This window comes from Balaenoptera musculus, chromosome 3, assembly GCF_009873245.2.
Source record: "Balaenoptera musculus isolate JJ_BM4_2016_0621 chromosome 3, mBalMus1.pri.v3, whole genome shotgun sequence".
In the NCBI taxonomy this organism is placed as follows: Eukaryota; Metazoa; Chordata; class Mammalia; order Artiodactyla; family Balaenopteridae; genus Balaenoptera; species Balaenoptera musculus.
In genome coordinates, this window is record NC_045787.1 from 171076815 (window position 1) to 171099508 (window position 22694).

At 61.8% G+C, this 22694-nt stretch overlaps 1 protein-coding gene across 1 annotated transcript; it reads right to left on the reverse strand.

Annotated features, from left to right (window-relative positions):
• Nucleotides 1–6: 6 nt before the first annotated feature.
• On the reverse strand, nucleotides 7–21153 carry HCN2 (hyperpolarization activated cyclic nucleotide gated potassium and sodium channel 2). Its single transcript, XM_036847489.1, has 8 exons — nucleotides 20516–21153; nucleotides 11165–11588; nucleotides 9936–10097; nucleotides 8702–8920; nucleotides 6901–7047; nucleotides 3118–3358; nucleotides 2745–2909; nucleotides 7–1385 (listed from the first exon to the last, which is right to left on the reverse strand). The coding sequence occupies exons 1-8, from the start codon at nucleotides 21151–21153 to the stop codon at nucleotides 649–651; spliced, it is 2733 nt and encodes a 910-aa protein (XP_036703384.1). The 3' UTR covers nucleotides 7–648.
• Between the last annotated feature and the right edge of the window lie 1541 nt (nucleotides 21154–22694).

A 22694-nucleotide genomic window follows, 5' to 3' on the forward strand; every position in this document is an offset into this window, starting at 1 on the left:
GGCGCCAATGCTGTCGTTTATTGCGCGGAATGGGGGCGTGGGGCTTAGTGGGGCGTGGGGGGCGCGGTGGGCGCTGCTGCCTCGGCTCGTCAGTACATTCACCACGACGGCGGGGACCCCTCCCCCCCGGCCTCGCCCCCACGCTGGGGCGCTGGAGGGAGTGGTGTGTGCCCACTCCGGGGCGGTCACCGCGGACGCACGTGGACAGGGACCAGGCTGGTTATTGCGTGAGCGCGATGGGGGCAGCGGGAAGCCGGCGGGCTAAGTATTGCACTTAAAAACAGATCCTCATTGGAGGGCGAGGGCGAGGGCGAGGGCGAGGGCGGGCGCGGGTGGGGCTCCACGGCCCTCTCCCCTCGGCCCCGGCCGGCCTGTCCCCGCTTCACAGTTGGGGGAACTGAGGCACCGAGGTGAAGGGAGCCCCCTCGCCCGCGCGGCCGCCAGGGGCAGGGGCGATGTGGGTGGGCGCAGGGCGATGGGTGGCTTGGCGGGGGTGTCCCGCCGGCCCGGGTCGCCCGTCCGACTACAACTACCTACGTCTCCTCTATGGCTTCTGGGGCGGGCGGCCCGGGCTGCGCAATGGCATGGCTTTGGTCTGAGTGACAGCCCCGCCCTGGCCTGGCTGGGCCACAGGGCGGCGCGCGAGGGTCACAAGTTGGACGAGAGGCGTGAGCGCGCGGAGTCCAGTGGGTCGGGTCCGCTGGTGGCGCTGGGCAAGGGTGAGGGCGAGGCCGAGTCCCTGCGGTCCGGGCTGGGCGCCGCGGTCCGGGCGGTGGGCGCAGGCCCCAGGCGCGGTGTGGAGCTGCTGGCCGGGCGCACCGAGGCTCCGGGGCCGGGGCCGGGGCCGGGTGCGCCGTGGGGCAGCGAGGGCTGCGAGGCGGACAGCGGGCGCGAGGCGCGGCTCAGGCGGCGCGCGGGCAGTGCGGGCCCGGCGCGGGGCGCAGCGGGGGAGCCAGGCGCGCCGCCATAGGGCGAGGTCCGCGGTGCCCGGGGGCTGGAGGGCGCGCCCGGGGGGCTGGCAGCGGGCGCGGGGCCCGGCGAGGCGGCGGTGGGCGCGGCCCCGGGGGGCAAGCGGCGCACAAGGCGCGGCGAACCGAGCGCCAGGGGCCCGACGAGCGGGCGCGCCACCTGCGGGCAGAAGCTCATGGCCACAGCCTGCTGCAGCGTGGCGATGGCCGAGGCGCCCTGCGGCGGCGGCGGGGGCGGGGGCGGCGGGGGCGGCGGGGGCGACGGGAGGAGGCCGACGCGCTGGCCCAGCTCGGCCTGCTGCACCATCTCGCGGTCGTACTTGACGATCTCCTGGATGATGGCGTTCTCCTGGTTGTTGAACACGCCCGAGTTGAGGTCATGCTGCACCTTGTGCAGCAGGATCGAGTTCTTCTTGCCTGGTTTAGGGGAGGGGGGCGCGTCAGAGGTGCCTGCTGCCGTGCACTGCACGCATGCGTGGAGCACCTTCTGCGTGCAGTAGGCCTGCGTCTGAGTGCCTGCTCTGTACAGCCAGCAGGAATGGAGCCCCTCCTGCATACAGCAAACATGCCAAGTGTCTGCTGTGTATAGGAAGCTGAACTTGTACACCTACCGTATACAGCAAGCATGAATCAAGCACCTTTGTGTGTAGCAAACAAACACATCAAGCACCTGCTTCACACACAAAGCAAGTATGAGACACCCGAATCCTGCCAGCATGCATGGAGCACTTCCTGTATACAGTAAGCATGTATTGTGTACCTGCTGTGTACACCACGCAGGTATCAGACACTTACTGTGCACAGCAGCACACGCAGACTCCTGCCTGTACACGGCCGGCATGCTGAATGCCTACCGTGTACGGAGCAAGCATGGGTTGAGTGCCTACTGTATACAGGAAACACATCTAAGTGAATACTGTACAGAGCAAAATTTTAAGCGCCTCTTGTAATATAAACATGTTGAGTGCTTTCTGTGTAGTGGGAAGTCTTAACAACTCTTCCCTACCGCACCCCATTTTGCTTTTCCAGCCATTCGCTGTCTTTATTCCCACACGTAGCACCAAGGGCCTCTACCTCTCTGAATCCTGCTCTAGTCTTCAGCAAGTCCTTAAGCCATTTCTGAGGTTCCCCCCGCCCACCTCTCCCTTTACCCAAAGCCAGCCCCCCACACACAGGCCAGGCCACCAGATTCCTCCATACGCCCACCCTCGTAAAGTGCACATCTGATCAGGTCCTCCCCTGGCTAGGATCATCCATGGCTCCCCAGTGCTTCTGACCTACAGCCCAAACCCCTTCCTCTACAGCCCTGTGGCCTCATGTGCCTGGTGCCCGCCTCCCTCCCAGCTTCCCTGAGTCCCTGGACCCCAGGCCTCTCCCACCTCAGGGCCTTGGCACATGCTGTCTCCACTCCCAGGACATGCCTCTGTCTTTCTACCGGCAATGCCTACCCATCTGGGTCTCCACTTGGAGTCACAAGGAAGTCCCCCCAGCATCCCCTCCTCCATGACAAGTCTGAGGGTGGCCACCACGTCAGCCTCGTGGGCCACATCTACACCTCCCAGCACACAGTAGGTGCTCAAACATTTGCCTAGGGAGCAGAAACACCCATTTCCCCATTCTTGGGAAACCGGGGCCGTGTTTGGCCAAGGGAGAAAGTGGGTCAAGGAATCTGGTCCGGGGGGTCAGAAGGGGCCCTGAGGGTCAGCTGGGCCATGCCACCCCGCTGCTCAGGCTGCCCCCCGACAGCCACTGAGGCTGACCGCTGGGCCCACTCACCGATGCGGTCCAGGCGGTCGATGGCGACCGTCTCGAAGGCCCGCCGCATCATGGGGTACTCCTCCAGCACCTCGTTGAAGTTGTCCACGCTCAGCGAGTAGAGGCGGCAGTAGGTGTCAGCCCGCACGCTCGCCGTGCGCCGACCCCGCGTCAGCAGGCAGATCTCTGCGTGCAGTCAGGGGCAGCGTCCTCACTGCTGGGCCACACCCAACGGCCCCAGCCAGCTGTCCCCAGGGCCCTCCCGGCCAGCGGAGCAGTCCAGCCTCCCCCCGCCCCAGGGCCTTCCTGCTGCGCATGCCAGCCACGCCCCTGCCCCTGGGTTCCCCACACTGACCTCCGTCTGCCGCCGGCACCCTTGCCCACAGACACTCACCCCCGAAGTAGGAGCCGTCGGACAGCTTCATCTCCTTGTTGCCCTTGGTGAGCACACTGACCACCCCATGCTGGATGAAGTACATCTTCTTGCCAACGGTGCCCTCACGGATGATGTAGTCACCCGGCTGGAAGACCTCGAACTTGAGCTTGGTCAGCATGGCCGTGACGAAGTTGGGATCGGCGTTGGCAAACAGTGGCATCGAGGCCACCAGCTTCCGGCAGTTGAAGTTGACAATCTCCTGTAGGGGTGGGAGGCGGGGGTGACGCCAGGGCACACACCCGCTCCTCCATCTCACCCTACCTTTGGGACTGTTGCACCTCTCAGACCTTCAGTTTGTGAAAGGGATTTAACACGTTAGCCTGAAAGCCAGCATCTTAATAGGCAAACACTGGAGGTTTTGCCACCAAAGACACAGGATCAAGAAAAGATTCCCAAGATCCTCTACTGTTGAACTCTGTGTTGGCAATACTGGCCGATGCAGTTAGACATGGAAGAGCATTCGGAAACGTAAGAATTGGAAAGGAAAAAGTAAAACTATCTCTTTACTATCTGTATTAATGGGATTGCCTGAAAAACCCAAAAGAGTCAATGGAAAACTGTAACAAGGGAAATTAGTCAAAATAGCAAGTGATTAAAAAAACCAACATGAAAACCAAGAGCCTTAAAATGAATCCACGGTGGTAGAAGTCAGGATGATGGTTATCCTTGGCAAAGAAGCTTCTGCGGGATGGAAATGCTCCATATTTGATCTGGGTGGGGGTCATGTGGGGATTTCACTTGATGGAACATCCATCGGGTGTGCCCTGATGATGGGGCACTTTGCTTATCTTAAAAAGAAAATCGGGCTTCCCTGGTGGCGCAGTGGTTAAGAGTCCGCTTGCCAATGCAGGGGACACGGGTTCGAGTCCTGGTCCGGGAAGATCCCACATGCCGCGGAGCAACTAAGCCCGTGCGCCACAACTACTGAGCCTGTGCTCTAGAGCCCGCGAGCCACAACTACTGAGCCTGCATGCCACAACTCCTGAAGCCCGCAAGCCTAGAGCCCATGCTCCGCAACAAGAGAAGCCACCGCAATGAGAAGCCTGTGCACTGCAACGAAGAGTAGACCCCGCTCGCCTCAACTAGAGAAAGTCTGCGCGCAGCAACAAAGACCCAACACAGCCAAAAATAAATAAATTTAAAAAAAAATCCACAGCTTTTGTACATGCAAACAAAAGCCACTCCAAAGAAGACGTAATGGATGAGAAGACCCCATTTCCACCCACATAAAGAGCTAAGTAAGATGCCACGGCACGAGTTTACCAGGACATGGCCAAATCTATATGAGGAAACTCTGAAAACCCTCCCAGAGGCACAGAAGAGCCTTGAACACATTGTGTCCTTAGAGAGCACTGCTCACCATCTTCGAGATGGAAGACACCCATTCTCCCCGGGCAGGGATACAGGTCACAGAGCCCTGTGGAAATGCCGCCCGGCTCGCTTCTCGATAACCAGGGCTAGTCAAGTTCATTTAGAACAAATGAGCAGAAGTAGCAGGAAGCCTGTGACAAAGAAGATCAGGGAGGGGGAACTCACCCTCTAAGACACCAAGGCACACTGCAGACCTCTGCGATGCAGAGTGGGTTTGGCACACACAGAGCAGACAGGCTGATGGGACACATGAAAAGTCCAGAAATAGACCCGAGCAGGAGGGAACTTCAGCTTAAGGTGCCCCTCCCCCACCAAGTCTCGGGGCAGAGCCAGATGGTCCAGCCCCACAGCAGATGAGCCTGGATCCCTTCCTCACGCCAGATTCCACGATAAGTTCCAAAGGCATAGGGGGTCTACATGCCAATAATGAAACTCTACAAGTATTAGAAGAAAACGTGGGCAAATTCCTCTAAAGCCTGGGTGTGTACAGCAAGCAGGTATTGTGCACCTGTTGTATACGGCGAGCATGTATTGTGTGCCTGATGTCCGCAGAGAGTAGATATTGAGAACCTACTATGTACAGCAGTCAGGTGTTGAGCACCTGCTGTGTACAGAAGGCAAACACTGAACACTACACTGGCTCTGTTACACAAGCACACATTGAACACTTACTGTGTACAGCAAGCATACATGCAGCGCCTGATGTACAGGGCATAAAAATTCCACACGTGGGGGAAACAAACCACAGTAAGCAAGTTTTAAAGACAAATGGCCAGGGACCTCCCTGGTGGTGCAGTCGTTAAGAATCTGCCTGCCAATGCAGGGGACACGGGTTCGAGCCCCGGTCCGGCAAGACCCCACAGGCCACGGAGCAGCTAAGCCCGAGAGCCACAACTGCTGAAGCCCGCGCGCCTAGAGCCCGTGCTCTGCAACAAGAGAAGCCACCGCATTGAGAAGCCCGCGCACCGCAACGAAGGGTAGCCCCCGCTAGCCGCAACTAGAGAAAGTCTGCACGCAGTATCGAAGACCCAACGCAGCCAAAAATAAATAAGTAAATAAAACGCTCCCGATCTTTTATAAATAAATAAATAAATAAATAAAAACAACAAAAAGACCAAAAGTTCTGTAGGAAAACAAGCAAAAGTTATGAACAGTTTACAGAAAGAGAAATGCAAATAAGCCCCTGATGGCAGGAAAATAAGAGAATCGCACTGAGGGGTACACCTCTCACCTGGGCGTTTTGGGACCGTATCCAGGGTGTCCCTCGTGGCGCCCTCGGAGGGGAATCTGGACAGACCGGCAGGGCCCCGACCCCACTCTTGCCTCTGCCCTGTGCCGCGAGCTCCTCCCGCAAAGCAAACAGGACCCAGAGAGGGAGCGCCAGGCACGGACACCCCGGAAGCCTGCCCGCCTTTGTTTTGTGTTAAAAAGGCAGAAAATGGATGGAGAGAGCAGGAGGGAACCGGGCGGAGGGACAGGACAGAAGACGGGCGTTTTCTGAATATATCTGGTTTTGTAAATTTGACTTTATGTAAACACCTAAGTAATGATCAAACACAGGTCGCCAGAGGCTGGCGGGAGGGGAATGGGGAGTGAGGGCCGGGTGTCCTAAGCGGCCGGGAAGGCCAGGCCGTGGGATTAGGCGGCAGTGGTGGCACCACTCTGAATACACTCGACATGGTATTTCATGCGTTTTGTGGTCTGTGAGGTGTTTGTCTGTAAATGAGTGAATGAATGAAAATAATTACCAAGCGAATATTTTCAGTGCAGGTAGCCACAGTGCTTGCCTGCTGGGAGGCACCTCCACCCTCAGAAGAAATCCTAGTGCCCGTTCCTCTCCCTGCTCAGGGCCACGCAGGCTCACACCTGCCTCTGTGAGTCGCCCCAAGCCCCTCCCCACTCCGTCCCTCCCAGAGCTTCCCCTCTGGCACCACCTCCCTGGAAACAGGGCAGGGCACACAGCTGGCGCCCAGTAACTGCTTGCTGAGGGTCACGGGTTGAACTGTCTGCCCACCACCGTCATACGCTGAAGTCCTGAGCCCTGGTATGTGTGAACGGGGCCAGATGTGGAAATAGGGTCTTTGCAGGTGTGATTGGTTAAGATGAGGTCGTGCTGAACCCAGTGGCTGGTGTCCTTACAGAGGAGGGGACACAGAGACACAGGAACAGGCCACGTGAAGATGGAGGAAGAGGCCGGGGTGATGTGTCCACAAGCCAAGGACACCGAGAACCATGGGCCACAACAGGAGCTGGGAGGGGCAGGAAGGACCCTCCCCGGAGCCTCTGGAGTGAGCACCCCGCCCCTCACCTCCTGCAGGGGCCCATGGGGCTCCCCCAGGACCCTCCTCCGCATGCGGACCCCCACCTCACCTCCCGCAGGGGCCCATTGAGCTCGCCCAGGATGCTGTCCTCGTCGAACATCTTGCCCTGGTAGCGGTGCTCGTAGTAGTCATGGATCTTCTGGCGGAAGTCAGCAGGCAGCTTGTGGAAGGACATGTACTGCTCCACCTGCTTGTACTGTAACAGGGCGGGGGGCCCGGGTCAGCGGCCGTGCTCCCGAGCCCCCGCCCCGAGTGGGCCTCGACTTTAACAATAACACAATACGAGATGCCCAGGGCGATCTGAACTTCAGATAAACGACCAAAATGCCCCAGATAAGTATATCCTGGGCAGGGGACTTCCCTGGTGGTGCAGTGGTCAAGAATCCACCTGCCAGTGCAGGGGACATGGGTTCGAGCCCTGGTCTGGGAAGATCCCACATGCCGCGGAGCAACTAAGCCCGTGCGTCACAACTACTGAGCCCGCGCGCCTAGAGCCCGCGCCCCGCAGCAAGAGAAGCCATTGCAATGAGAAGCCCACGCACTGCAACTAGAGAAAGCCCGTGCATAGCAGCGAAGACCCAATGCAGCCAATAATGAATGAATGAATTAAAAAAAAAAAGTTATTGCTATGTCCTGAATTTCCTTTTTTTTGGCCATACCACACGGCATGCAGAACTTCCCCTACCAGGGGTGGAACCCGTGTCCCCTACAGTAGCAGCGTGGAGTCTTAACCCCTGGACCACTGGGAAGTCCCATCCTGAATTTCATCTGGCAACCCTTCCCCCCCACCAGCACCCCACCCCCAGCCCTTAGAGGGGGCTGGACTGGCCCCCGCCCCAGAGGTCCCAGACCCTTTGGTGGCCCTGGCTCCCTCCCCAATGATCTTTCTAGAAATCAGCCCAGCTCCTCCTGAGCAGGGTAGGGGTGTGGGCACCAGGAAGGGGTGCCAGGCCCTGCTGTCCACAGGATGGCACCCTCAGGGGAGCCCTGGCCCCGCTTCCGCCCCGGCCCCGCCTGGCCACAGCTGCCCTGAGCTCAGCGGAACCCGTGACGGCAGGCGGGTGGCGGCACCAGCTTATGTTTGGGTGGGAGGCCGGTGGCTTCCGGACAGCCGGGGTGCCTGGCACCAGGCCCAGCTGACCCAGCCGACCCGACTGCTGGGCACTGCTTGGGGGGTTGTAGCTGCCTGGCCAAGGCCAGCCATCGGATAGCAGTGCAGGGCCAATGGGGCGATGTCCCAGGGACCAGGCCGCCCTTGGCCTTACGGAGGGGAGACTGTGGCAGAGTGAAGCCTGAGGCTGACCTCCAGGAAGGGCTGGCCTGTGGGGTCGCACCCGCCCTCTCTCGGCCCTTCCCGGCCCACAGCCCTCGGATTGGCTCCACGGAGGCTCCCCCACCAAGGCCAAGTGCCAGGACATCCTTGCTCCCCCAGAGACTTCCCCCGTGTCCTTTAGCGACCCCAGCACCCCAGCCCCTCCCGAGATGGCCCAGAGACCTTGCCCCCCGCCCGGAGCCCCCTGATACCCCTCGGACTGGCCCTGTCCTGTTCGGACCCCTCCAGCTCCTGCCCCCTTCCTTGGCCTGTGTCTCCCTCAACCCCTCCTGCCCTGCCCCCCTCCAGGCTCCAGACTTCCTTCCTCCTCAGGGCCCTGAGCTTTCTCACTGTCCTTCCGGGAGCTACTCCCCGGCCGAGGTGGGGGGGGGTCCACTCCTAATGACAGCCACAGGCCCCTCTGGGGTCCCCATGCTTCCCCCCAACTCCCCCCTGGCCCCTGTCCTGAGCACAACGCACAGAGCTGGGGGGATGTGGGGTGGACCCCCAGACCCACGGGGGTGCCTCCCCCTCTCACCTTCTCCTGGTACTGGCGCCGCGAGGAGTCCAGCGACTGGATGAGGGCGGTGGCGTGGCCGATGAACATGGCGTAGCAGGTGGCGCCCACGATCATGCTCAGCATCGTCAGCCAGATGTCCGTCATGCTCTCCGGTGCCTGCCGCCCGTACCCGATGCACAGCATGTGGCTCATGGCCTTGAAGAGCGCGAAGGAGTAGAGCTCACTCCACGAGTGGTTCTGCAAGGCCACGGGTGGGTGGGCGGGTGGGTGGGCGCTCGCGGCCCCCAGGGAGCCCCTTGACAGCCCCCCCCAGGGCCCCGCCTGCCCGTCCTCCCCCAGGCATCCAGGTGGTGAGCTCCGTGTCTTCCAGAGGTAACCAAGGGAAACTGAGACTCAGGCAGCTGACATGACGTGCACACACGTCACAGCAACTCAGCAGCAGGTGCGGGTCTGAAGCCGCCTCCCCACTTCAGTCCTGGGAAACTGAGGCTCAGAGGAGCCAGAGTCTAGCTTTGGGGGCTCACGAGCCCCCACCACTTTTCAGCCTCTGATGAGAGTGTCTGTGAGGCCAAGAGAATGGGAAAGTTCCGGGGACCCCGGAGACAGTGAGCTGGGGACACTGAAATCTGATCAGAGGGGCGGAGAGGGGGGAGGCATCAGGCGGGACCAGGAGGAGCCCCCTCCCAGTCCTCAGTTGACCTGGCTAGGGGAGGGGGCAGCGGGCCCCGTTCAGGAAACAGGACCACATGCCTGGGTGTCCGGCCAGACAATGAGCTGCCTCAGCCAGGCAGCTGTGCCAGGCGCCGGGCTGGGCACCCGCGGGTTTTCCCTCCGCTGCTCCCGCCCGTCAACGCCCACCTGCCCTGTGCCCCACGTGCAGGAGGAAAGCTTTTAACACTCAGCATCTCAGCCAGGAAGTAATAGGAGCTTGTGAGTCTCCAATTTTTATTTCTCACGGCCCATGATACCACTTTTCCATTTGAGGACTATGATATAAAACTGTCTTTTAAATACATGTATGCAAATTAAAAAGCGGAATGCATTGCAAAGCACAGTAAGCAGATGATGCGATCTCTGGGGGACAGAAACTGTCCTATAGCCCTCAAACGGTCAAAGATCTCCATGGTCCCGGGGTCTACAAGGCAAGGCTCGAAGTCGGATAGCAGCCCAGAGGGGCGCTCACCCCCAGAGGAGTGTTTCAGGCGCCGTGCGCTCCGGGAGCGGATGTGGGGCGGGGGGGCTCGGGGCTCACCACCATGCCGTTGATGGAGACCCAGCAGTTGCGCGGGAAGTCCTGCAGCATCGGCACTAGGAACTGCAGGCAGCCGTCCCAGTGGCACAGGAGCAGCATCATGCTGATGAGGTTGCAGATGCGCATGACGGCGCTGGCCAGGTCATAGGTCATGTGGAAGATCTGGGGGGTGGGGCGGCGCCCGTGAGAGTCCCGCGGACGGTGTGCGAGGGAGAGGCCTCCGCCCACGGCCTCTTGCGACCCGGGCAGTGGGAGGACGAAGCCCTCCGCAGGGCCCACTCCCCTTGGGAGGCGCCCCACCTCACCACGCCCCCCACGCGGCCGGTGGGGCCCCCGCTCCTGTGAGACCCGTTGCCTTTCAAGGTAATGCAGCACCCCAGACTAGAGCACATGGCCCCCCTGCCCGGCCTGCCGCCCCGGGCGCCCAAATCTCTCTGCCTGGCCGGCTGCCCACTGCCCTCTCCCGGGACCACGGCCTCTTTCCGCAGCCTTGTCCCCACCCACTCCCCGCCTCGGAGCCTAGTTGCTGTCCTGGACAGTGGCGGCGACTCTGAGCCCGCGTGGTGGCCACGGGCTTCAGGAATCAGGTCACACTCAGTCCACAGGCGGGTCTGAACTTGGGGGAGAGGGGCGTGATTTCGCTTCTCGAAGCCTCGGTTTCCCCGTTGCCACCGGGGCTGTGGAGTCCGCCTCTTACAGGGTACAAGGAAGGGAAGGGGTGCGGATGCGTCAAGGGTCCATGCTGCGCTCCCTGTGACCCCCCGACCCTCCACCGGGTACAAGCTCCTGTGACCACGCCCCGTGCCCCCCCCACCGCCCCGAGGCCCAGGTTCCACCCCTAAGGTTCCTAGGCCCCTCACTGCAGTCCCTGTAACTCCGCCCACCCAATGACCCCGCTCGTTTGCCTGTATCCCCACCTATCCTCTCACTGTGACCAGGGCCCTGGACCCCCGTAGCCCCGCCCAGAGTCTCCCATCATGGCCCCGCCTTTTCGTTCCTGGTGCCTCCTTGCCCCCTCCTGCAGCCAATGGCCGGGTCCCATCACGGCATCCTCACCCATCACCACTCCCTCGCCCATCACAACCCCGCGCCCCTACATCCTAGCCCCGCTCCAGCCCATCACGACCCCACAGACCCCACGTTGCATCCGCGTCACCACTCCTCCTCGCTCATCACGACCCTGCCCACGCCCATGGCCCCGCCCCTGCGCCGACGAGCACCGTGCTCACCTCCTCCCATTGGTGGATGTAGCGGATGAGTCGCGACAGGCGGAGCAGGCGCAGCAGGCTGAGGATCTTGGTGAAGCGCACGATGCGCAGGGCGCGCGCCGTCTTGTAGACCTCGGAGTCGATGCCCTTCTCTACGATGAGGAAGATGTAGTCCACGGGGATGGAGGACACGAAGTCTACCACGAACCACGTGCGCAGGTACTTCTTCTTGATCTTCTCGGGGTCCAGGATGATCTCCGTGTTGTCCTCGATCACGATGCCCGTGCGGAAGTTCAGCACCAGGTCCATGAGGAAGAATGTGTCCGAGACCACGTTGAACACAATCCACGGGGCCGTGGTCTCGTCCTTGAAGAAGGTGATGCCCACGGGGATGATGATGAGGTTTCCCACCATGAAGAGCAGCATGGTGAAGTCCCAGTAGAACCTGGGGGCGAGGTGCAGCCGGTCACGCGGTCACACCTCCACCTTCGCGCGGGGCCCTCCGCGGAGCCTGCCTGCCCCACCACGCGCGCATGCGCCTTTGAGGACCAGCCCAGCGCTCGCCTCCTCCGGCAAAGCTGAGACTTTGGCCCCGGCTAGTGTGGACCCCGCCTCCAGGAAGCCCTCCCAAGCCCCAGACAGCACTCCACTGCCGGCTGGGCTCCCCCAGCCCAGGTCCCTCTCGCTGGCCCAGCCTGACCTTCTCTCCTTGAAGAAGCCGGAAACCTGGAAGAGTCCAAGAGGCCGCTCAAAAACTGACTAAATGTTTCCCAGGGCCAAGAAGGCCCAACGTGCCTGGCACAAGGCTGCCGTCCAAAAAGCACTAGGGCCGAGCCAGGAGGCGGAGACAAGTGGAGGAGCTGGAGGGGCGTGGGGGGGGCGTGGGGGGTGGGAACTGCAGCCAGGAGGGTTGAGTGGCTGGGTGGCCGGGGGCTGCAGGTGCCGGGTGGGCACCGGACACCCACAGTTTGACATCCAGGTGCAGGACCCCCACCCTGGCCGGACTTCCCGGTGGGGCACCGGAAGGCTGAACAGGGGGCACTTGCTGTCCATCCATTTCAGGAAGCACCCGGGGGGGCTGGGGACCGGGCAGAGGCCAGGGTGCCAGGCCGTCTGGGAGAAAGGGAGAAGCCAAGGCCTGCCCGGCAGAGCGCAGGGCCGTGTGGCGGAAGAGCCTGAGGGATGGGACTTGGCCACGGCTTGGATGTTTCATGTGATAAATACGCTTTAAAAAGGGATGACTGGCCAAATATGCCCAGGACCCATAGAAGTCCTGGAGGTCAATTCCAAAACTCCACCCGGGAATTCTGTGCTCCCAGAAAAAGGCCCGTCCATTTGAGGAATATTAACAGCCGGGCACAGTGTTCTGAGTCCCGCGTTTACCCATGAGGACAGACAGATGCAGCAAAGGCCACATGGAGAGATGCCCAGCCCTGCGGCAATTGATAAAATAGGAATCAAAACCACTCCAAGGGAAACCTGTTGGTTCCTGAGAAAGTTAGAGTTACCATGTGGCCCCACAATTCCACTCCTGGGCCTTCACCCAAGGACTCAAAAGCAGGGACTCAAAGAGACACTTGTGCACCAGTGTCCACGGCAGCACGATTCACAATGGCCAGAGTGTGGGAGCAACCCGAGTGTCCACCAGTGGATGGACATACAAACACATGTGACCCTCCACACACAGGGCGTCACACAGCCACGGAAAGGAGAGAAGCCCCGACACTCGCTACCACATAGATGGACCCTGAGACCACGATGCTCAGTGAGAGAAGCCAGACACAGAAGGACCCACGGTGTGTGATTCCACTGATGGGAAACGTCCAGGACAGGCCGATCCACAGACACAGAGTGGGTGTGTGGCTGTAGGGGCCGGGGAGTTTCTGTTTGGGAAGATGAAAAAGTTCTGGAGAGTGATAAGGGGGATGGTTGCACCACACTGTGAATGTACTTAATGTCACTTGACTGTACACTTTTAAATGGTTAATGGCTAACTTATATTTCTGTTAACACATATACATAAAGAGAAAACCTCCGAGGCCCAGGGTCTCAGTGATGAGTAGATGCCCCAGATCGGGGTCTAAGCCCACACTCCCTGTCTAGATTCGGACAAAGGAGGGTCTCAAATTCTGAACAGAGTCATTCGTCTGATTTTGCCCATCACGGTGCAGGGAGAAACGCCCACCCCGCGGTGGGTTTCCAGGGCTCTCCCATAGGCCCGGCGCCCTCCCCATCATGGCCGGAGTCCCCATGTCCTCTTGGAGAAGGCTCTAGCATGTGTAGGCAGGACAGGCCTGGGGGACCCTCAAAGCCTGCCACTCCCTGGGCTCCTCCTGGATGGATAGAAGAAGAGACTGAGGTTCCCAGGGGCTGGAGGGACTCTCCCAAATGAGCAGAAAGCCGTAAACCCCAGCGCTGGCATGGCCGCACTGGGCTCCCTATTTTGGGACTCACTGTGAATTGGCTCTGTTCTGAGCAGCCCCTCGAGGGAAGAGCTACAGCACCGCGCCTGCCGGGTGATCCAGGCCTTCCACTTTGGGGAATTGATCCCAAGGAAATCATCCAAGAGGAAGAGAAAAAAATTAATAAGTGATTTGTAACAAGATGTTCACAGCAGCTTGGTCTGCAAGAGCCAAGGTTGGAAGGGACCCAATGTCTAAGACCGTGGTGAAAGCAGCCAAACCTGGGCTCCCGCCCACTGGTAGGTGTGACCTTGGGCAAGTCCCTCCCTTGAGAGCTGAAAGGGTTGACATGATCTGAGGTGAGTGTTAAGGGCAAAACCCAAATGACTGCTCCAAATTCAAGACCTTCCTTTGCCTAAATCCAGACAAGGTGTTGGGCTCAGACCTCTGATCTGGGGCATCTACTCATCCTCAAGATCCCCAGGGACTCAGCCCCAACCTGACTGAGGGGCCGCACTTGCCTATTCCCCATCTCCACCCCCAGAGCGTCCACGGCAGTGGTCGATCCTAATCCCCAAGTTCGGGGCTCACTCCCAAGGACAAAGCAAGCAGGAAGAAGTAACTGAAGGCCAGGGGCAGGAGCCTAGAAACCAAGGAGGGGGGGTTAGAAACAATCTAAATCCAGGGGCCTAGAAACTACTGGGGGGGGTAGCCACAGTGTAAATGGCCAGGATGAGGAGGGCCTCCTCCTTCACAGGTGACTCGTCATAGACGTTCCCTCCTTTTGTTCTGGGGGTGGGGGGCAGGCACCACACTTCCCCACTGACAGACCAGAGAGGTGGCCCAGCCAGGGAGGGGTGCAAAGACCTGAAAACGAGCCTGCCACCCCCAGGCCTGTGGCCCTTGGTCCTCCTGGAATTGGGTAGGAGGAGGGGAAACTGAGGCCTGGGGCAGAGGATCCAGGTCCCTCTCCCCAGCACCCCCTTTCCTCGCCCTGCCCGCCCCCTTGGGCTGTGCAGCCCAGGGCAAATCACTCTCCTTCTCTGAGCCACAATGCTTCCTCTGCCCAACCGCGGCAGCCCCTCCCGCATCAGGCTGCGCCAGAGACCGCTGGGACCCAGAGACCCCTGGGATGTGGTCGGGGCCTGCAGGGACAGTAATTAAACCTCGTATTGAAAAGTCCTTCCTAACAAACAACGGGCCCCCTCGGGAAACACTCAGATCCCGCTTCCTGCCTGTGCCAGGACAGGAACTGGGCCCTGAGAGACCAGCAAGGCCGGGGCTCCCGGTGGGGAGCGGGGGCTCAGCGGCAACGACCCCCAGCGCCCTGCGGACAGGAGAGCCTGGAACCCTGTCCCGGGCGCCACACCCACATGGCTCTGATGTCAGCGGGGCCCCCACCGTGGGCCCAGCTCCCGCTCCAGCAGCTGCCCCGACCCTTCTCTCTGCGCAGATGGAGAAACCCAGGTGGGAAGTGGTGAAATGACGGAACCCAGGCGGCCAGGCCTCCGGGCCAGAGCTCAGGACCATGCTGTCACCCTCCTGTCTCTAGCGCTTGGGGCCCCTCCAATTCCAGAAGCTCATAAGCAGCCCTGTTCTTCCAGGACCAGGCAGGGCAGGGCCAGACGAGGGGCAGGGGTGTCCTGGGAGCTTGAAGTGGCTGCTCAGGGACGCTGTTAACAAGGGTAGCGGCTCCCTCCCTTCAGGGTCAGAGAACCAAGAACCAGGCTGGAAGCAGTCCAGGAATTACGGATAGGATCGGGCAAATCCCAGGGGATTAGGGGCCGGGAAGGAGGGCAGTCAGGGATTAAGGATGAGCTAGGGATGGATTATTAGGGCCTGAGCCCTCGGATATGAGTTACGGATCCCAGGCAGGTGTCAGGGATTGGGAAACGGAGACTCCTGCGGGGGAAGATTCCTGAGTGATCCCAAGACAGGGCAGACTGCGGGGCTGACTGTCTGCAGGCCTGGGGGACACGTGGCGACCAGACAGACCCAGCCCTCCCTCAGGGCCCCCAGCCCAGGGGGGAGACAGGCGTTCCACACAGACAGATAAATGAGTGGGATGCTTCAGAGGGGCCACTTTAGCCAGGGTGGGCTGGGAGGGCTTCTCAGAGGAAGTGACATGTGGGTGGATAATGGAGAAGGGCCGCTAGGCAGAGTGTGGGCACTGCACCCCGGGCGGATGAAACGGCAAGTGCAAAGGTCCCGTGGCTGCATGGAGTTTGCCTTTCGGGGCTGCCGGGAGGCCTGTGGCTGGAGCAGGGGTGTGAAGGGAGGTGAGAAGGGATGAGAGGGGGTGGGAGCCGGGTTCTGCAGGGCCGTGAAGGCCATGGCGGGTTTTAAGTGAGAAGGACAAACGTAAATCTTGAGATGCCCCTGCCAGCAGCTGGAATGCAAGGAAGGGGCAGAGGGCGGCGTCCAGGGAGGAAGTGGGGTAGCCTGTGCTCTTTGCATTTGGGTTGGGCTTGCTGATGGGGGAAGCGAGGCAGGGTCTGTCCTGAGCAACTGGGTAGCTAAGGAAGGCCCCCCAATGTCCCCCTGAACCCCCAGGTCATGGATGTTGAAACAGGGGGTGTGGGGATGTGACGTTTTTAAAGCAGGGAATTCAGGGGCCAGAAACTCCAAATTCTGGCAGGAAACCAATGGAGTGAGGAGGGGGGCCTTGGCCACCTCAGGCCCCTGACCCCTCACAGGGACCATGGAGCGTCCTTCCTCCCAGCCGGGTGGGCCCTGGGCCTCAATCCTCCCACCTGGGTAATGGGCGTGTCCACCAACTCCCCACTCTGAGTGCCTTCATGCTGGATTCAGAACCGGGGACTCTGGCCTCCGCCCCTCACCACCGCCCCAGCTGGGGATAATTCAGGGTTTATTCTCATGAGCTGATTCATCCTGATCTCCTACTAATCCGTAGGGCCATCTGGGGCAGGAGAAGTCCTCCAGCCATGTTGGATCTTCAGGCCAGCCCCTCCACCACCCCAGGCCCTCAGGGACCCCACAGGATGTCACACAGATACAGGTCAGCATCCACCTGTCCTGGCTTTGTCTAAACTCCGCTGAGGGCCAGGAAAAGGACCCACTTATCTTTTCCCCACACACCAGGCCTCCCGGCGGTACACAATTCGAGAACATTGAACTGAAATTCAGCAGCAGCAGGAGAGACTCAGGTCAGACCTCAGAAGCACATACAGACTCGGGAACGGGATGAAAGGCCGTGGGAAGCCACTTGCCCACACTCTCTCTAGGGAGATGAAGCCTCTACCCCCCAGACCTGCCCACGCTCCCACACGGACACAGCTGCCTTGACCACCAAGTGACAACCAACTAAGGAGGTGAAGGAAGTGGCAGAAAAAGCGGACTGTCCAGAACGGGCGGTGGGGAGTTGCAGCCGGGCCCTACCTGCCTGGGGCACCACCACCCACGCCCTCCCCTCTGAGCTCTCCTCCTTCCCGTGAACCCCTCTCTCTGGCCTCTAGAATCTGGGGTGGCCAGGTGAAGGAGTTAACTGTATTTCTTCTTCATACATTTTGGGGGCAGGGCCAGAAGATCCTGCCAGGGCCCCAGGACCTCCGGGAGGCAGTGGCCCAGGCTGTGACCCTCCATGCAGGCCCCTCGGCCGCTCTCCCTGCTTTGCTCTGGGGTGGTCTTCATGATTGTTCTGACTCAGGAATGCACCTCAGGGTGCAAAGAAGGAAAACCAACCCTCCTGAACCTGAATCCTTCCTGCTGTCCCTCGAACATGCTTCTCCCCTCCCCCACCCCCATGGAAGCTCCTAGAACATCTGTGTCCAGGCACCAGCTCTAGTGTTACTCATGGCCCCAAGAAGAAGTGAAGACACGTCTCAGAAAGGGTTGGGGCTGTTCCAAAGCTGCCAGGAAACGGGGCTCACGACCTGACTGGCCTTGCCTGGCACCCATGTGTGCCCCTCGGCAGGTTCCCAAAACCATCCTGGGCCCCGCCCCCGACATGTCAGGCCCCAGGACGCCATGGAGGTGGGGGCAGAGGCAGGTAAGCGTATCAAGGAAAACAGGCCGCTTCTGAACGCATGGGCAGTGCAGACATCAACCGGATCGAGAGGAATGGGTTGCACCACGCATTTGGGGAAACCGAGGCAGGGAAGCCTGGAGAGGACTCCAGGCCACACACAGGGGGCACAGGCCTCGCCGCAGACTGCCCCAGCCCCTCTGCAGCCCGGCCCAGACAATGCACTCCTGCTCCTCCGGCCTCGGTCCGGTCACCTTCCTCAAGAGCCCCCCTCCCCGAGGACTCTGCAGACGCCTGCCCTCCCTGGAAGCCCATGTGGCCCGAGGAGCTAGGCGTGACCAGGGCTGTTCCAGTTCACCAAACATGAATTGTTCTGTTCTCCGTGCCAGGTGGGTGCCGGGCCACTTTAAACAAAGTTGTAGCTCAAGAAAGTGGAGATGCCGCGGCCCTGGGCAGGACCTGGGGCTGGGGAGGAAGCCTCGGTCTCACGGCCCCGTTTCCCTTTTAAAACATGTCCAGGACTTACCCAGGCACCAGCGGGGATGGTGTCTGCACCATCAGGTCATGAGGACAAACGGAGCCAAGTGTGGACAAGCAGACCCAGAAAGGCCCCTCCCTACTGCTCCACGAACGGGTCCTAAAACTAACACTCACAAGGACACAGAGATGACCCACAGCTCCCCCTGGGCAACCCCCTTATCTTGAACAATCCCCAGGATGCCTTTCTCCTCCCATTTCTTCTTGGCCTGGACAGGACACGGCCAGGGGCCAGCTTGCCTGACAGTCCAGAAGTGGAGACTCAGGGGCCAGCCTGCCCAGGCATGAACCCCTGCTCTGCCGGGGACTAGCTGTGTGGCTTTGGGCAAGTGACTTTACCTCTCCGTGAGCCCCTCTCCTCGCACGTAAATTTGGGGTAGCTGCGGGAGCCACCTCACAACTGACATGAGGATTGGATCTATATTCTCAAGGTGCTGTGGCCCAAGAGGGGCTCAGGAAGCACTTCTCCGATCATGTGCTTGGGGGTCTGTCTCCATATTGACTGCGAGGGGTCTAGCAGGGTTCCCAAAACGTGGGGGCTTGTAGAGGCCCCGCAGCACCCCAGCTTGGCAGGATCTTAAGGTTTTTTACTTTGACTGGCTCACCTAGTCCCAGCTACAGGCCCTACTCACCCCTCCCTCACCCCCACCCCGTTGCTCACTCCCAGTTTACAGTGTATCTGCCCAGGGACCCACGGGCAACTGTGCTGGACCTGCACAAGGCTGGGGACGCCCAGCTCCTTCTCCCAGCAGCCCCCACCCCTTCTGCAGCTGAGAGGAAGCCCAGGGCCACCCACAGCCCTGGGGATGCTGCAGGTGGATGTGCTGGAGGGAACAGAGGAATGGCTACTTTCTGCAGCCACCTCCCCCTGCCCACATGGCCCCCACGTCCCTTTCCAGCCAGCTGGCTTTAGCCCCCATTCACAGAGGGGCCAGGTGGGCCAGGGAGCCCTGGAAGTCAAGTTCATCCCCATTTCACAGACTGGAACCATCTGCAGAGGGGTGCTGAGCCCCCATGCCGGTCGGGACCATCCAGAGGCACCCCATCTGGGCCCCCTGGCCTCTCCCAAAGCCACCGGTCGAGGCTGCATTCACCTCCCAGGATGGTCTGAGGGGTGAGGAGCTGGAATCCTGGACATTCTTCCAGCCTCCGTTCCTGAGTTGTGTGCCCCTGGGCCTCTGTTTCCCCAGTTGTCAGGCACAGGGGATATGGAGGGGCCAGGGAAAGGCAGAGTCCCACAGCTCCCCTTTCCCAGCTCTGGGGGTCCAGGAATCCGACCTCAGGCCTGAGGGAGGGGAGACACGCGGCGTCATAGGATTCGGAGGCCGCTGGACTGCTGTCCGTGGTGCTGAAACCGTGCCCGCCCTGAGATCATGGCCCGGCGGCCTGGGGAGGAGACCCTCTGCACCCCAACTCACACATCCCAGTCACGGACACATCACCTCACACACACACCATGCACACACCTCACACCCACTGCACGCTGATGCACACACACACCCTCTCTCCCCAACACACACCAGTGATCCACCATGCAGACACACCCCCCAGAGCACTCGGCCCCCGCCCGCCGCAGTCACATGTTCGTGATCACACACACGGCCTGCAATGATATGCATCGTTCACACTCCCAGGCCACACAGCGCTCGCCCGGGAACGGGACTGCAAACATAGGCGGCGGCGTGACCCTGCTCCAGCCTTGCTCTGAGGCTTTCCACGCACCAACTGGCTTAATTTACATCAGCATCTACACAACCACTGACACCTGGGCACACCACAAACACACGCGGCTGAGCCTGCTCCGGGCCTTGCTCTGAGCCTTTCCACGGATCAGCCGGCTGAATTCACATCAACATCACCACCACTGACACCTGGGCACACCACCCAGCCGCTGGAGCTGATGCGGCTCAGAGTAGACACAGCCGGGGGACACCAGCACGAACAGTGTCCCCTCCTTGCGCAATACCGAGGCCCAGGGACCCGGGACGCGCCTCCCTGCGGCGTGGGGCGCAGGTGGAGGCCCTGGGACTCGGCGTGTCCGCTTAACCCTTTCTCCGCCAGCCTCTACGGGGCGCGTCCTTCCCGGGCGCCCTTCCTTCCGCTCCGCTGCCTCCCCGGCGCCCACGTTCCCCTCTATTCGTCCTCTCCGCCCCTCCGCGCTCAGACCCTGGTCCTGCGGCCCGTGACGTGCGCCCACCCGAAGGGCGGGGAATGTCAGGCTGCGTGGGAGGGGGCGCGCGCCTCCCAGTGTCCCTCCAAGGGCGGCGCCTCGCGCGCCCAGGTCATTCCGGGGCGGGTCCCGGACGCGCTGGAGGTCACCGAGGGGCCCCGAGGTCACCCGCGGGGCACACCGCCCCGCCCTCTCAAAGCGCTCCCAGGACGACCCTTGTGCGCGTCCGCTCGCCGTGCCCCTCCGCGCTGGCCGGCCGGCCCTCTGGGCGGCTGTACCTGAAGTCGCTATACGGGTGGATGATCCAGGCCCCCGCCGACTTGACGCGCTCCTGCTCCCGCTCCACGGCCTTCTGGCTGCCGAACATCCGCAGCGAGAACTTGTTGACACCCGGCTGCAGGAGCGCGCCGAACTGGCGCTGCATGAAGCTGGCCTGGCTGCCGCGCGACTCCCCCGCCGGGCCCGCCTCCTCGCTGCCAGCCTCGTCCGCCGGCCCGGACCCCGCGCCCGGATCCGGCGAGGGCCCCGCGGCCGCCCCGCGACACGAGAATGACACCTTGGGCCCCCGCGCCGGGCCCTCGGACCCCGCGGGGCTGCACTGCGGCTCTCCGCGCCCGCACTCGCCGTTCGGGCTGCCCTTGGCCGTGCTCGCCGCGCCCGGGGTGCCCGGGCGGCCGCATGAGCTGTCTCGGCTGCGGAGTCGGGCCCGCTGGCCGCCCTCGTCCGCCGCCTCCGGGGGCGCCGCCTCGGTCCGGGGCGCCTGCTGAGGGGGCACCGGCCCGGGGCCCGGAGGGGGCGCGGGCGGCGGCGGCTGCTGCTGCGGGGGCGCGGGCGGCGGCGGCGGCGGCGGCGGCCCCGGCGCGGGGGTCGCGCCCGGGCTCTCCCCTGGCCGCCCGCCGCCCCCGCGCGCGTCCATTGCGAGGCGGCGCCGGGCAGTGCGGAGCGGAGCCGCCGCCGCCGCCGCCGGCCCGAGCCCGAGGGAGGGGGGGAGGCGGGGGTAGGGCGGGGCGGAGCCGCGAAGGGCGGAGCCGCGGCCGCGGGGGAGGGGAGGGGGCGGGAGCCCCTCCTCTGCCCGCGCACACTCCCGGCGCGCCCCGCACGGGTCCCGCGCCCGGGAAACTGAGGCCGCCGGCCCTGGGACGGCCCAAGGTCACGCGGCTCGAGGCCTCGGAGACCCGATCAAGCCTAGTCCCAGAAGGGGAAACTGAGGCCCGCGAAAAAGAAGGACGCGCCCAAGGTCATCGCCTCCGCGTGCGACCTTGACGAGGGGCCTTCTCCTGGCGCTTCGGTTCGCCTCTGTCCAGACACAGCGGGGCGGTAACCACTGACGCTGGGGCTCGGAGAAGTGGAGCCGCCCCCATGCTAGCCTCCATCCGTTCTACAGGTTTGAGAATTTCCATAATAAAAGGCCACACGAGCCCTTGCTTTGTCACTTGAGCCCCCGGACAAAGACGTGTTGTGTGGGGAGCGGCAAAGTGGGGTCAGGCCAGGAGTCCCCAGGTCCCACCGTGGCCCCCTCTCCCCCACCTCCTGCATATGAGGAAACTGAGGCCGAATTGGGCCAATAGGAAGAGCCACCCAAGGGTGCTGAGGATCCCCACCTTCAAACAAGGCCCTAAAGTACAGTGGGGGGGGGGCTCTCCCAAAAGGCTGGTGGGCTTTAAAGTGGGGAAGTGCCCAGGGTCACAGGGGGACCCAGGGCCTGCCACCCCTTCCCACCGGATGCCCACATGTGAGCCCCGTTGGGCTACCCCATTTCTCTGCCCCTTGGGCTCAGGCTCCAGCCAGCCCCTGCCCCCTAGGCCCCCAAATCTGGAAGAACACTCAAGGCTCTGCTTCTGGGGCTAGAGTCAGGCTGGGGAGTGATTCCTGGCGTCAGGTGACATAGGCCACAAGCCCAGGATTCTTCCCAGCCTCCGCTCCCCACCCCAGCTCAACCAGAGTGTCCTGCGCAAAGGAGAGATGGGGAGCAGAGATAAGGAAAGGCCTGGAGAAACAGGGAGAGGGGTGGAAGACCACTGCTGGCCTCCAGGGACCCTCTGGCCTTCTTAGCGCTTTCAGGCCTGACATCATATTGGGTGACTTCACCCACCTGGAGGTCAGGACCATGAGGGTGGAGATGTGACATGTCCCTGCACACAGTAGGTGGGACTCAAGGGCATTGAGGGATGGGCCCATCTGAACAATGGGTGGGCTGAGCCAGGCCATCTCCTGTCCCCCTGCAGGCTGTCCTGAGCCCTGGGGGGCCTCCCAGGGGTCACCTCTGCTGTGTCTTCAGTCAGACCCTGCCAGACCCACAGCCAGATGGGTGGACGGGCTGGGCCGCCGTCTGCCCCGAGTCTGCGAGAGAGAGAGGCTGGGCGAGCAGCTGAGTTGGCAGTGCCAGGCTGTGGCCCGCCCAGGCAGATGTGTGTTCCAGCTGAAGGGGGATCTTTCATGCTCGCCCTGGGAAGATGT

Excerpts from the sequence above, each read along its gene's own strand:
- HCN2 (XM_036847489.1), bottom strand. The coding sequence starts at position 21,153 with ATGGACGCGCGCGGGGGCGGCGGGCGGCCAGGGGAGAGCCCGGGCGCG. Across the intron at positions 2,910-3,117 it reads CGACGGCTCCTACTTCGGGG|AGATCTGCCTGCTGACGCGG; the intron begins GTGAGTGTCTGT and ends GACTGCACGCAG. Across the intron at positions 1,386-2,744 it reads CGACCGCCTGGACCGCATCG|GCAAGAAGAACTCGATCCTG; the intron begins GTGAGTGGGCCC and ends CCCCTAAACCAG.